Raw genomic sequence first — 15,150 nt, 5'->3', positions numbered from 1 at the left:
AATGACTGGAAATTAATGTTATTGAGGTTGATAACAATGTATGAAAAAAAAAAGCGCCAAATTATGTGATTTGAGCAGTATTTTAAAAAAAAAGAAAAAAAAAGAAAGATCCAAAACCAAAACCAAAACCAAAACACAGGGGTCAGTAGACACCTCTAGTTTATTTTCCTATTGCAGTAACTTGCGCTGGATTAATTGATGTAAAAAGAAACCCACAAAACACATCACTCAGCAACTAATGCCAAATAAGGTCCCTGCAATTTGTAAATAAGTGGAAAAAGTCGTGAACTTTTTTGTCAGATGGTTACAATTTACTAGATAAAAAAAGGAAACTATATTATATTACGACCTTCACTTATATTTATTATAGTGAGCTTGGTTATACTCGCAATAAACACCAGTCATTATATATATATATATATCCGCAGTATCTTATCTGCATCTAGTAGAGGGAGACTACTGGCTGATACCCACATCAAAGATGGCGACATGATCTTCATTTGGATCGTGACGTAATAACCGAGCGCCGGAAGTACCTGGGGAGAAGGCCGTCTCGCTGTCTAAGACGCACACCGTTGGATTCCGGTTCTAGCAACGCGTTATTCCGGGTTGGAGGGGCAGGAGCCTCCGGGGTATGTTCATGGGGGCTGTAACTGCTGAGAGCCGGGGTGTGAGGGCTCAGTAACTATCCGGGTGTCCTCTGTGTGTAATAATATATATATATATATATATATATATATATATATATATATATATATATGTTGTATGATGCCTCATACTGTACGTGCTGTGTAATAATATACATATATGTTGTGATACCTCATACTAATATACATGTATGTTATGCCTCATACTGTATGTGCTGTGTAATAATATACATATATGTTGTATGATGCCTAATACTACTATAAATATACATCATGCCTCTTCTAGTCTGTAACTTCCCCCACACTCTGGGTGCTCAGTAATAATTGCTGCGACTTTCTCCTCTTTTCTTTTGACACAGCTGCTTAGAAGATGACGACCGCGGCCAGGCCAACGTTTGAGCCAGCCAGAGGCGGCAGAGGAAAAGGAGAAGGGGACCTCAGTCAGCTCTCCAAACAGTATTCCAGCAGAGACCTCCCGTCACATACAAAGATCAAATACAGGTAAGTACATAGACTCCCGAATATAATGTGTGTGATCTATAGGATCATACACATCACTGACCAGAATGTTATTACTTCTAATATGATCAATTTCACTCCCGAGGTAGGATTACTATGTCATCCTATTGAGTCACCTGTGTAATACACGTGCTACATGGTGTATTGATTAATTCACATTTAATCTACAAGTCTGCGATTATTACTATACACCATGCATGTGAGCTAATTGCAGTGAAGCCATTCGGTATATATATATATATATATATATATATATATATATATATATATATATATATATATATGTCTGACTGTTCTTGTTCCCATGTAGATTAGACTTTCAAAGTTATTATAGAGTTAGATTTGGGAACTTTACACACTTCTTTTAAGGTTTGTAACTTGAGTCTTGAACCTCTTCTTAGACCAATGGCTTTTTCACTTTTCTGCCACAATAAGCCAAGTGAGCTGCGCTGAGTGGCACAATTCCACACTGAAATGTAGAGTTATTATTCAAATAAGTAGTGGTGGTATGGATTGACTCATGGTGTCCATATAATTATTATTAATCCATATCCCATATATTCATATTGATTGAAGAGCATTTGTTTTGCTCTTTTTTTTTTTAAAGTATATTTTAGACATTGTGCTTATCCAAAAAACTGTTAACCACAAGCATCCTGGGTAAGAGAATCCATGCGCGTAGTACGCAACAGTTGTAGCCACTGCAGATAACTTGCTCTTGATAGTGTACACATACAGGAGACCTCAGTGCTGTAGTACTGATCTCTACATTTCTTCAGGATGCAACATTGTTACAATTCAAATAAGTGATCATGGGAATGATAAACAGTAGTGGAAGCTCCCAAGTTTGAAAGCTGTGAATTTAGGTTCCATAAGTTACAGTATTTACATCTCTAGTTTGTCTAAAAATAAGACACACTAGGGCTTTAAATGTTGTGTAAAAAGCAGATGTGCATATGGTAGTTGCTGAAGTCGTGTGTGTGTGTGTGTATATATACCATACACTCAATTAATACAGTATATAGGTTCCATTTACATTTGTGAATGCATTTCCCCTTCCACAAGTAAAACCACTATTTAACAGAAATACATAAAAAGGATTTCATACTATTGATCTGAATAATATACATGAAATAACTGGAGTGATTATACATAACTATATATGTCCAGCTTACTTCCTCACTTCTCTGCATTAGGTTACTATGTTAGGGGGGAGGTGCTTCTCTTACTGAACAGGCAGAGTTTGAGTGGCAGACTTGCTGTTATAAAATGCACTATGTGAATTGAATAAGTGGTGCGTGTGGTTGTAATACTTTATTTAATTGTTCTTTTATAAAAAAAAAAAATTGCTTTGTAAGTGTATTACATCAGGAACATACACATCTCGTATATAGCAATCATTAGTTAACAGCATGAATACAGCAGCAAAACAAAAACGTGGGGGGAAAGAGAAGCTGTTCGGGTGTAACTGCCCTATGGATCAAGATTCTAACTGATACTGGGCACAGCCACTGGATGTGGGGAAAAGAGCCAACAGCATGAACACAACTCCATACTATACTGTGTAATAGAGCTGTAGTAGAAACTTGGCAAAATGCTGTTATTTATCTTTCTGGTTTAAATCTGAAAAATGACATTTCAGGGTTTAGTTTTGAGAACTGATGAATTGAGACATCAATTCCTAATGTAATCCCAGTTACATCTCTGTGTTTCTAGGCAAACCACCCAGGATGCCCCCGAGGAGGTGAGAAGCCGGGACTTTAGGAGGGAGCTGGAAGAGAGGGAGCGCGTCACTGTCCGAGAGAAGAACAGAGACCGACCACCAAGAGGTAGGAGCTGGGTTCTCATATCCTATGCTGTCGCTGCAACTAATTGTGATGGTGGTTTTAATAAAGTATTTTGCTTGTTACCGATTTCTTACTTTTACATTAGTGCAATGTTTTGCTGGTGTTTAAAGCAGTAATTTAGCTAAAAGTCAGCAAGCTCTGAGCTCAGAAAGTGGCGCAGTCGTTGTATAAATGAATATAAGGGACAAATAGATATAAATCAACTCTGATTTTGTCCTGGCACTTGTATTTTTTTTTTCTATTAGAGCACACATCATCCGTGTCAAAGAAACCGCGTCTAGACCAGATTCCAGCAGCAAACCTTGATGCCGACGATCCACTCACAGATGTATGTAGTTTTCTTTCTTTTCTTCTGTTATTGATGATTGTTTAGTGACATTGCTCAAAGGTACAACTCTGCTCTAAGACTCCAGCAACACTTCTGTCTAGAGCTTAGTCGTCTGTACACACTGCAAGCAAATCTCTGGTTGGTTTTGATGCAGGTTTGCACCTTGTGTGTAATGTTAGTAGATGAGTATTGTGTTTAGTCTCCACCTCTCATATACAGAGTAGAGTGATCTATGGAGCATGTTACTATTCCTCTGTACAATACACTGTGGAGAACAAGGAACAATCTTTTCACATATCGGATACATGAAGTGCACAAAACACCTGAATAGTTATTGTCCACTGTGTACCTACAGATCATTCCAAATAGAAATGTAACTTTTTTTTATTTTTCCCCTTTTGTGTATTTTTATTTTCTTTGTATATTCATTTGTTTGCCAACATTCTAGATAATTGATGCTTTGTTTGTTTTCAACACAAATTATTTTTTGTGTGTGTGTGTTATTTGCTATTCCAAATTCCCCTTTCCTGGGATGTTGCAGTTATACTTTCCAAAACAACATCTGCTGTTCTGGGAGTTGTATTAATAGATCACTTGTTTCTCTGCAGCGTCAGACTGCGGTTGTTAATGTAACCTCCTTGTTCATATTAATCTATTAGATGTAGTTGTTTGAAATGTGATGGGTTCCGACTCTCGGTTAACTTGCTGTTTCATTGAGATATTTAAAAACTGCATATTTTGGAGACAAGGACTTGAATGTACATTTGTATTATTGTAGCAGCATTGAAATGCAATTTGACGAAGGAACTCATCTACTTGAATCAATGTAAAAAAAATCCTTAAGAAATGAGAGCACGTCTCCTCTACACACAGCGGGCTGATCCAGTGTTTCATGACCGTTCTGCTTATTAGTCGGTGGTGCCTAGAATATTGGCCGCATATAATTAAGGATAACCTGTACATAGGGAGGCCGTTGGTTCGTCTGGGAGCCTCTACATGTAGCAGTTAGAGGACACACATGTTTGTGAAACGATGACCTTCTATGTGACGGGGAAATATGCTGGAGGGATGTTGATTTGATCTTTGGTTTTCCCCTTAGGAAGAGGAAGAAGGCAACTCGGATGATGACAGTGATGATGACACTGCGGCCCTGCTAGCAGAGCTGGAGAAAATTAAGAAGGAACGAGCAGAGGAGCAGGCCCGGAAGGTAAGCGGTGGTAACTGGTCAGAGATTCTCTTCTGTTTCTCTGCAGAACTAAATGTTGTTTAACAAAAAAAAAAAATACAATTTAGACCAGGCCTGTCCAACCTGCGGCCCTCCAGGTGTTGTGAAACTACAAACCCCAGCATGCTTTGCCAGTAGACAACCTGTTGATAGCTGGAAGGGCATGCTGGGACTTGTAGTTTCACAACATCTGGAGGGCCGCAGGTTGGACAGGCCTGATTTACACCTTACAAGAAGCAACCGCTTCTCTGAAATCACTTCTACTGGTCAGTGTAACATCATCTGTCAGATTGCAGCGTATGTGCTAATGCTCCATTGTTTGAGCTTCTCACACTGAGTGTTCATATATTGTTGTCAAAGATACCAACTTATAGAGGACCTGTCCTCTATATACAGCAGATTTGTATCTTTTCTGAAGCAGCCTGTCAGTCTGCTAGGACTGGTGACATCACTTGGTGACTAACTTAGCTAGAAACATTGAGGGCTAAAGATCCGGTTCATTTCCGTATTGGGCTGATTCGATACTGAGGGACCTATGCAGGCTGCCCTGCTGATGGCCACACACATACAGATTGCGGCTTGGTGGCCAAATCTCTACTCGTTTTGGATCCAGCTTGCAGCGATTTTTCATCACCATTTCGTTACATATTTTGGGGGGAATTCGATTCCCCCCCTCGAAATACCGTCACGTTAAAGTTTTTACGGTAATGTTAACTCAGCTTTCTGGCGTTAAAGCTACCGTAATAACGGTAATTACGCGCACTATTACCGTAAAATAATGCGCAGCTTGCGTTACTTTTAACAGTAACGCGGCCAATTGAATTGCCCCCTTTGAGTCAGTTTTGTCGAAACAACCAAACTGCTCAAGAATATAGAACTGACTGATGTCAAGAGTTTGAGTTGTTGCTGGACTGCCTGTCTGCTCCATGTGTATAATGACAGGTCCTCTCCATAGTCTGCTCCATGTGTATAATGACAGGTCCTCTTCCATAGTCTGCTCCATGTGTATAATGACAGGTCCTCTTCCATAGTCTGCTCCATGTGTATAATGACAGGCCCTCTCCATAGTCTGCTCCATGTGTATAATGACAGGTCCTCTTCCATAGTCTGCTTCATGTGTATAATGACAGGTCCTCTTCCATAGTCTGCTCCATGTGTATAATGACAGGCCCTCTCCATAGTCTGCTTCATGTGTATAATGACAGGTCCTCTTCCATAGTCTGCTCCATGTGTATAATGACAGGTCCTCTTCCATAGTCTGCTCCATGTGTATAATGACAGGCCCTCTCCATAGTCTGCTCCATGTGTATAATGACAGGTCCTCTTCCATAGTCTGCTCCATGTGTATAATGACAGGCCCTCTTCCATAGTCTGCTCCATGTGTATAATGACAGGTCCTCTTCCATAGTCTGCTCCATGTGTATAATGACAGGTCCTCTTCCATAGTCTGCTCCATGTGTATAATGACAGGTCCTCTTCCATAGTCCGCTCCATGTGTATAATGACAGGTCCTCTTCCATAGTCTGCTCCATGTGTATAATGACAGGTCCTCTTCCATAGTCTGCTCCATGTGTATAATGACAGGTCCTCTTCCATAGTCTGCTCCATGTGTATAATGACAGGTCCTCTTCCATAGTCTGCTCCATGTGTATAATGACAGGTCCTCTTCCATAGTCTGCTCCATGTGTATAATGACAGGTCCTCTTCCATAGTCTGCTCCATGTGTATAATGACAGGTCCTCTTCCATAGTCTGCTCCATGTGTGTAATGACAGGCCCTCTTCCATAGTCTGCTCCATGTGTGTAATGACAGGCCCTCTTCCATAGTCTGCTCCATGTGTGTAATGACAGGCCCTCTTCCATAGTCTGCTCCATGTGTGTAATGACAGGTCCTCTTCCATAGTCTGCTCCATGTGTATAATGACAGGCCCTCTTCCATAGTCTGCTCCATGTGTATAATGACAGGCCCTCTTCCATAGTCTGCTCCATGTGTATAATGACAGGCCCTCTTCCATAGTCTGCTCCATGTGTATAATGACAGGCCCTCTTCCATAGTCTGCTCCATGTGTACAATGACAGGTCCACTCCATAGTCTGCTCCATGTGTATAATGACAGGTCCTCTCCATAGTCTGCTCCATGTGTATAATGACAGGCCCTCTCCATAGTCTGCTCCATGTGTATAATGACAGGTCCTCTCCATAGTCTGCTCCATGTGTATAATGACAGGTCCTCTCCATAGTCTGCTCCATGTGTATAATGACAGGTCCTCTCCATAGTCTGCTCCATGTGTATAATGACAGGCCCTCTTCCATAGTCTGCTCCATGTGTATAATGACAGGTCCTCTCCATAGTCTGCTCCATGTGTATAATGACAGGTCCTCTCCATAGTCTGCTCCATGTGTATAATGACAGGCCCTCTTCCATAGTCTGCTCCATGTGTATAATGACAGGCCCTCTTCCATAGTCTTCTCCATAGTCTGCTCCATGTGTATAATGACAGGTCCTCTCCATAGTCTATCTGTAACTACTGATCAGCATTTATCTTACCTCCCTGCTCTGCTCTCTCAGCGTCAGGTACAGTCCACCAGGGTCAGATATGCATTCTGCAACTCTATATAGAGAGGACTTCATGGGTTATTACAGTTCATTTACACAATAATGGCACATTTGGGGTTGCCAGTTTAAATTGCATTAAGATTTTATTTGGTCTTAGCTTGTGATGTGAATTTTCAGCCCTGTACGAGCAACACACTTGAGAAGACCATTTATTAATTAACATCTACTTTGCTGCACTCTTGTTTCCCGTTCAGAGTTGGAGGGAAGAGTTTTTTTTACTAGAACCTTATTCCACATGTATTCAGCAAAGCAATACTGTATCTGATCATTTTTTCTGAGCATAACCACCTCTGTGGATGTGCAAGAAGTGTTTTCATTATCCTTCAATTAACTTTTAGAATATCAGATTACCTCACTTCTTCTGTGCTGAAGCCTCTGGTAATTACATAGCATAATTTTATTTTTAATTAACATTCCTGCCACTAGCAGATGAAATCATATTCTCTTTCCAAGACCATTCTCCTCTCGCAACAACTCCGCACATGATATACACGGCACAAGTGAATAGGACCGTAGTTGTGGCTGGGAAGACTGGTATCTTTTAATTAGATAGAAAGCCTCCTGAGTTATAGCTGATAACTGTGTGTCAGTCTGCGTTGTCTGTCTGTGGGGAATACATATGCTTGCAGTGGCTTTATCAAATGCCGGCATCGATGCTCTGCTTCATAGCTGCATTGTACACAAGGCAAACTCAAAGACTTACAGGATCAGACGTTCATACTGTATCTCTAAGAGCCCTGTACAGCGGTGACTTATTAATGGATTTTATTTCTTTTTTTTTTTATGCCACTTTCTGCAGTACTTATGGAGAGCCCAACATATAGCATTGAGAATACAGTGGGAATGTTCATCAATCATAATTCAGACCTCATAAATAATGCCACCTTTACAGAACACTTTCTCAGTGGTTCCCTAACATTTTGCACTATTTATTTCACTCGTCATCAGCGCGATGACCAGTGAAATAAAACCTCCTCTGCCTATTCTATCTAAAAGGGTCACTAAAATTAAAATCAGTTACTTTGTGTAAAAGAGCTACTATTATTATATTTACAATATACATGTAAAGGTTACAAGAACTTATCAGAAAAGAATGTTTCTGTTAAAGTTGTGTTTGTGGGGAAGATAATTTCCTACGCAGAGCAGACTTCCTGTCTGCAATCCCTTTTACACTGCATCCATGTTGTGCGGAAAATGATTAATGTCCGTTAGCACTAGCTTGGATCTTGCTGTGATTTTTCTATTTTCTTCTGTGAATGTTAGTAGAGCCTCTTATATGACACAGAGAAGAGTAATAATAATAAAAAAGACCCTATGGATAGTTTGTTCTGATAGAAGTTGTGGGTTACCTATACAGGAAACATTAGGAAGGGTGCTTACGCTCCTTTTAAGTGTGTTATCCTGGGAAAGGTGAACAGCAGAGGGCAACATCATCACCGTTTATTTATATAGCGCCACTAATTCCGCAGCGCTGTACAGAGAACTCTCTCACATCAGTCCCTGCCCCATTAGGGCTTACAGTCTAAATTTCCTAACACACACACACACACGGATCAATTTGATAGCAGTTAATTAACCTACTAGTATGTGTTTTGGAGTGTGGGAGGAAACCCACGCAAACACTGGGAGAACATACAAACTCCACACAGATAAGGCCATGGTCGGGATTTGAACTCATGACCCCTGTGCTGTGAGGCAGAAGTGCTAACCACTGAGCCACCATGCTGCCCCATGGATATGATCCTGTGTAACAGTATCTTTAATAAATGCGATGTTTATAAGATATGGGTCAGGCCAGATGACCTGCTGCGCACAGTGTTTTTATTGGCGTTAGAGAATGCGTATCTAACATAAAGCCTCAGGCTCTTATTTAATTATGTATTGGGCTGTTACAGACCCTGCAATCAAAGAACAACCAATTTCCCTTTTGACTAATCTTCGTGTGTTTTACTAGTAATAGAAACTGAAGGTCTTTGTAGTTTAAAATAAATTTGTCACTTGTGCGCGGTAATGAAACTCAGTCTCCTGCTTACGCCATTCGGGAATAAATGACAAGATGAAGACCGCTGGGAAAAGACCATTGCTATTTCTAAAGTCCCCCGCTTTCTACGTCTTTAAATATTACTTCACCGTTCCGATAGCCGTGCACAGGAGACGGCCGACTTGTGGGATTAATGGGCTGTATTCTTACAATCCATACTTTGGCGTGCAGGCGAAGAGCTCTTGACGTTTGTCAGTCTCATCAAATATATCCTAGAAAGTCAGTTAAATTAATTTAAAGCTGGGGAAATTGAAAACTTTATCTGCAGAATTTCCCATTCAGCAATGCATGAATACTGGGAAATATTCAGGAAATGTATTACTTTGCTGCCTGGAGAGAAGAGTCAGCCTTGATGGATCCAACCTATTGTGGTGGTTTTAGCACCTGGAATGTGGGTGTATACTAAACGCCGCTCCTCATTTGATTGGCTGCAGCCGTTGTCCATTCAGGAGCTGCGTTAGAATCCACTCAGTATGTAAACTATCTAATCCGATTCTCTCCGACGGTGCTCTGCTCTCCTGGCTGCCAGCATTGGCAGTGAGCAATAGTAACTTGTTTCAAATCCGATTTGTAGAACTCTTCTTAACTAAATAAAATAAGAACATTCCCATTTCTGAGAGAATTCTGGTTTCAAAGGAAGTGGTTGGTAAAAGATAAAAATTCTACCATTTAAATCTAGCCACTGGGGGGCGCTGTATCACTGCAATATATGGTCCATGCATGTTTTCTGCAAGCAGCGTGTGAGTGCCAACTGATACTAACACATCTTACATGGAAATCAGTCAGGGTCTCTGTAGAGAATGACTGGACTCTAATCTGTATAAATGTTCACCAGCGACAAGATGGACACTAACGTGTATGTGTTTTAATACTAGGAACTAGAGCAGAAAGCTGAAGAGGAGAGAATCCGAATGGAGAATATTTTAAGTGGTAATCCCCTGCTGAACCTCACAGGTCCTGTGCAAGCTCAAGCGAGTTTTAAAGTGAAACGAAGGTATGTTTTGTTGTGTGTGTGTGTGTATTTATTTCTTTGTAATCTTGATCCCTCTGTAACACAAAGCCCTTTAGTGTAAACGCAGACACAGAAATGTGGTGTCTGGTCCTCTGCAGAAACTTCAACCGTATTACTAGATTGGATTGTCTTCAACCATCCGACCCACCTTCTCTTCTCCCACCCTCTCGTTGACTCTTCAGTTGGGTTTCTGTCCTCTTCATTCTACCGAAACTGCCTTAACTAAAAGTAGGTCATTGAGCATTTTGAAGTCTAAAGGGCCACTTTTCTCTCCTCATACTCCTTGGCCTCTCTGCCGCTTGCAACACTGTCGATCACTCTTTACTTGACACCCTTCACTCACTCTTCATGACACTGTCGTCCTCTGGTTCGCTCCTACCTCTTAGGTTGCGCCTTCTGTGTCTCTACTTTCGACTCTTGCTCCTGTACTCTTCCTTTCTCTATTGGTGTTCCCTAAGGCTCCTTTCTTGGCCTGCTACTCTTCTCTAACTACACCTTCTATCTCAGTAAACTCATACGCTCCTACTACCGCCTCTATGCTGGTGACACCTATTGCCCACTCTCCTATCCTCTGTGTGTGTGTAGTGCCTCTCCGCCACCTCCACACCAATTAGACAACACTTCCTAAAACTTAACAAAACCAAAGCTGAGCTGTTTATCATTCCCCTGCTTCTGGCACTACCCCTCTCCACATCTCCCTCACAGCCGAGAACCTTTCTCTCTCCCTTGTTCTCCATGCATGCACCCTCGTCTTCACTCCACACATCCAGGTCCTCTAGCAGTTGTCGCCTCCTCCAAAAATATGCCCCTTTCCTCACTTGGGAAGTAACTAAAACCCTGGTCCACTCGCTCATTGTTTCCTGACTTGACTCCTGTAACCCTCTCCTCACTGCCCCTCTATAATTGATCCTGAATGCTGTGACTAAACTATTCTTCCTTTCCCGTTGCTCCTCATGCCCTGTCCCTCTTCATTGGCTCCCCATTGCCTCCAAAATTCAGTTCCAGCTGCTCGCGCTCACTAAACGATTCCCCACCTTACATCTCTGATCTCGTCACAAAATGCACCCTAATGCAATTGCCCTGCTCCACTTGTGACCTTCAGATCTCTTCCCCCTTCATAACCTCCTTCCACTCCTGTCTCCACTCCTTCTCTGGGGTGCTCCACACCTTGCATGAGTGGATAACTGCATAGCACCAGCCCAGCAGCCTACTGCTATAAATATAGTGTTCTCTTTAGGCTGCTAGTAATCAGGGAGCAAAGCCAAAACGTTTGTCTCCTCTCTCTTTTAATGGTGGCAAAATATTTAATTGCTAAAAATTGGAAACCATTAGAAACTCATCCATCCTAGCTCGTAAAAATGTTTGTATGTTATATTCTCCATGCACACAATATGCTGTACTATCTACATGATAAACAACTTAAATTTGACGTGAATTGGACCCCTTGGCACTTTGGAGGAAGATTAAATTGGCTGCTCTCCAAGGGTGCTGTGCATTAAGCCTTTTAGTCATTTATAGAATAGATAACAAAGTTTTGTTTTGTTTGAAAATATTTTTATACATTCAATAAATAGATTTAAAAAAAAAAAAAAAAAAAAAAGGCTTACAAACATGAGTGGACATACCCTTTAGTTTAAGTAGAATTCTTGTAATATCATATATTACTGAAGGCACGTTGGCACTGTTAGGTCACCTATAGAGTAGGGGAGATTGTGAACGGTGACAGTTTCTCTGTGCAGACAGCAGTAATTACCACTAGATGCTGCTGATGGGGTGCAGTGTAATTAGTGTGCAGGATTATTTGAATCATTTCCATGTTAATCCTTCACTGCTCAGTCCTGACATCTGTCTGCTCTAAGGTGGGACGACGACGTGGTGTTTAAGAACTGCGCCAAAGGAGTGGATGAACTGAAAAAGGAGAAGCGATTTGTAAACGACACGCTACGCTCCGAGTTCCACAAGAAATTTATGGAGAAATACATCAAGTAGTACAGTTTTATGTGCTCCGCCGAGAAGACTAGGAGATTTTTTTTAACCACGTTGATTGAGGACATTATTTCTCTCTGGAACTGCTATTGAGGTGCGCTGGGATCTCCAGCCGCCAATCAGATGTTCACAATGTTGTGTATCTCCCCCCCTGCATGTTATGTTGCTTCTATGTGAATAAACATCCCATTCTTTTCTACTTCTTGTCTGGTTTTTCTTTTTAAATGTAGAAAAGCTATACTTTAATGTGTTTACATAAGAATAATCGTACTACTGCCTCCTGCATATTGTGTACACATTCTGCCAGGACTAATTTAGCTAATTAAGCAAGTTAGACGTTTTGTGTGAACATACTATATTGACCCCAGAAAAATGTAATTATAACTTCCACGCTACTTGTACCATTTCCTGACTAGCTGAGCATTATGGGATTGGAGTTTGGTAACCGTTGCTTGGCTCTGCTCCAGAAATGCAGCAATACGTCATGTTTACACGGTAATTGTGACATACGACTTGAGAACATTGATTTTTTTTTTTTTCCATTTATTTTATTATTATTATTCACTTTGTTTATTGAAAACGAGTTTCATGGCGAATTCACACAAGTGAGATATTTGGAACTGTCCATTGTCTCGCTGAACAGGGTAATTGGTATGTACACAAACGGGTACATGGGAAGAGAGAGGACCCTGATTATAGATGATCCAGATATGCCCACCACCTCACAACTTCTACCTATCTTGGCACAGAGCTGTCTATGTATCCGGGTCCTGTACCCCCATACTGCTAGTTATTGTGATAGTGTTTTCTCTGTGCTGTAATATGCTACACAACACAGTTCATCTCATGTAAAGCAGGTCTCTGTAGATTGTAAGCTCCTGTGATCTAGGTCCTCCTTATGTACAGAAATATCACTTCGTTTTGAACCCATGTATTCAAACTGTTCGGTCCTGTAAAATATGTAGGTCCTGTATTAGTAAATTAAAGTCCCACATTTTACACATGTGGCCGTATGTCCTATTCGGGTTAATAGACAGAAAACAATGTATTTAGTCCTTGTTGTTAACAGACTGGTAGCTGGGGGGGATCAATTGGAAGCCACGATCCCTGTGATAGGCAACCAGAGGTGCCACTCCCAACAAGTAGCCAATCGGAGCCTCTAAACATAAACAAGAGTTATGATGCAAGAGTCCTGTCCTGGAAGATTGTGGTATTAATCACACCTCGATATTCTTTCAATCACTCTGAACGTTGGTTATGTGGACGCTGGTCAAGAAGGTACCGCTAAATAGTTCAAAGGTTATATCTATATAGAGCTCCAAAATGTTTCCTATGCTGTACAACTGGGTGCTATACATGCATATTATACTGCCTCTAGCCATACATGGGATCTGGTGCTATCAGATCAAGCAGAGAACTGTTAATACAAAAAGTCAGGTCTGACCCGTACTATGCAGTCCGGGGGTTCCCATTACTGCTCCCACTTATTCCTCCCTGTGAGATGACACATCTGCCAGGATAATCCCACTGTATTTTATGCAAGATATTCTCCAAAGGAGATTTAGAGATCTGCTGTATCAGTCGTGTCAGAATGTGGCCTCGGTGAACCTGCATTTGTGTGGCCCGAGGACAGGATGGTAAAAGGCTTTTTTGATAAAAAAGAAACATTTTAGTAAAATATTTATGAAATAATGTTTGTTGAACTTGTTTTGTTGCTTTGTTTATGTAAACGTGAGTAGTTGTCGTAGAGCTGTGTTAGGTGAGTGTTTTGTGGCTTGATGTGACACACGGTTTATGTAGGGTGGGGTAGTGTCCAGGGCTGGGAATTGTATCTGTTAGGACCACCCCATCTCCTGCTGCAGGAAGTAAGATTGAGGACTGAACTAGAGAAGTGCTAAGAGCCACTTGTTCTAATGCAGGGAGAGCCCGAACACAACTTGTTAGGGGTACCTGAAGATTGACTGGGCAGCACAGTGGCTTAGTGGTTAGCACTTCTACCTCGCAGCACTGGAGTCATGAGTCCGATTCCCGACCATGGTCTTATCTGTGTGGAGTTTGTATGTTCTCCCCGTGTTTGCGTGGGTTTCCTCCGGGTACTCCGGTTTCCTCCCACGCACCAAAAACATACTGATAGATAATTGGCTATCAAATTGACCCTAGTCTGTGTATGTTAGGAATTTAAACTTTAAGCTCCATTGCAGTAGGGACTGATGTGAGTACAGCACTGCGGAATTATGAATGGTTCTGTCCATGCCTGGTTCTGCTCTTATCTCACCAACCGCACCTTCTCTGTCTCCACATCTGGCTCTTCCTCCACCCCCTCCCCTCTCCAAGTAGGAGTCCCCCAGGGCTCTGTTCTCGCCCCCCTACTATTCTCGCTCTACACTTCCTCACTCGGGACTCTCATCTCCTTCTACGGTCTTCAGTATCACCTCTATGCTGACGACATTCAGCTCTACGTATCTTCTCCTGATCTCTCTCCCATTCTCCTCTCTCGTGTATCTGACTGCCTCTCTGCCATCTTCTCCTGGATGTCCTCGTGCTTTCTCAAAATCAATATCTCTAAAACTGAACTAATTGTCTTCCCTCCCCCCAGGCTCCCCTCTCACCACAACCTCTCCATCGTGGTTAATAATTCAACCATCTCCTCTGTCACCCAGCTCCGTTGCCTGGGTGTCACCCTTGACTCCTCTCTCTCCTTTGTCCCCCACATGCAATCTCTAGCCCAAACCTGCCGCTTCCAGCTGCGTAACATTGCCCGCATCCGGCCCTTCCTCTCACAAGATGCCACCAAAACCATCATACACGCTCTTATCATCTCCCGCCTCGACTACTGCAACCTTCTCCTTACTGGCCTCCCCCTCTCCCACCTCGCCCCCCCCTTCATTCTGTTCTCAATGCGGCTGCCCGACTCATCTTTCTCTCACGC

General features: G+C 41.9%; 1 protein-coding gene across 3 annotated transcripts; it reads left to right on the top strand.

Moving 5' to 3' along the window:
- Positions 1 to 517: 517 nt before the first annotated feature.
- Positions 518 to 12,420, top strand: CWC15 (CWC15 spliceosome associated protein). Of its 3 annotated transcripts, none has more exons than XM_075198752.1 (7): positions 518 to 636; positions 1,007 to 1,148; positions 2,883 to 2,995; positions 3,259 to 3,341; positions 4,441 to 4,548; positions 10,099 to 10,217; positions 12,095 to 12,420. In XM_075198752.1, the coding sequence occupies exons 2-7, from the start codon at positions 1,018 to 1,020 to the stop codon at positions 12,222 to 12,224; spliced, it is 684 nt and encodes a 227-aa protein (XP_075054853.1). In that variant the 5' UTR covers positions 518 to 636; positions 1,007 to 1,017; the 3' UTR covers positions 12,225 to 12,420. The 3 variants fall into 3 exon arrangements, with proteins under 3 accessions (XP_075054853.1, XP_075054852.1, XP_075054854.1); XM_075198751.1 differs by having other exon boundaries at positions 520 to 632; XM_075198753.1 differs by lacking the exon at positions 518 to 636 and adding an exon at positions 684 to 702.
- Positions 12,421 to 15,150: the final 2,730 nt, after the last annotated feature.

Source organism: Mixophyes fleayi, chromosome 2 (genome assembly GCF_038048845.1).
Source record: "Mixophyes fleayi isolate aMixFle1 chromosome 2, aMixFle1.hap1, whole genome shotgun sequence".
Lineage (NCBI taxonomy): Eukaryota > Metazoa > Chordata > Amphibia > Anura > Limnodynastidae > Mixophyes > Mixophyes fleayi.
The sequence above is the reverse complement of the archived record's forward strand: the minus strand, read 5'-3'. Positions and strand labels throughout refer to the sequence as shown.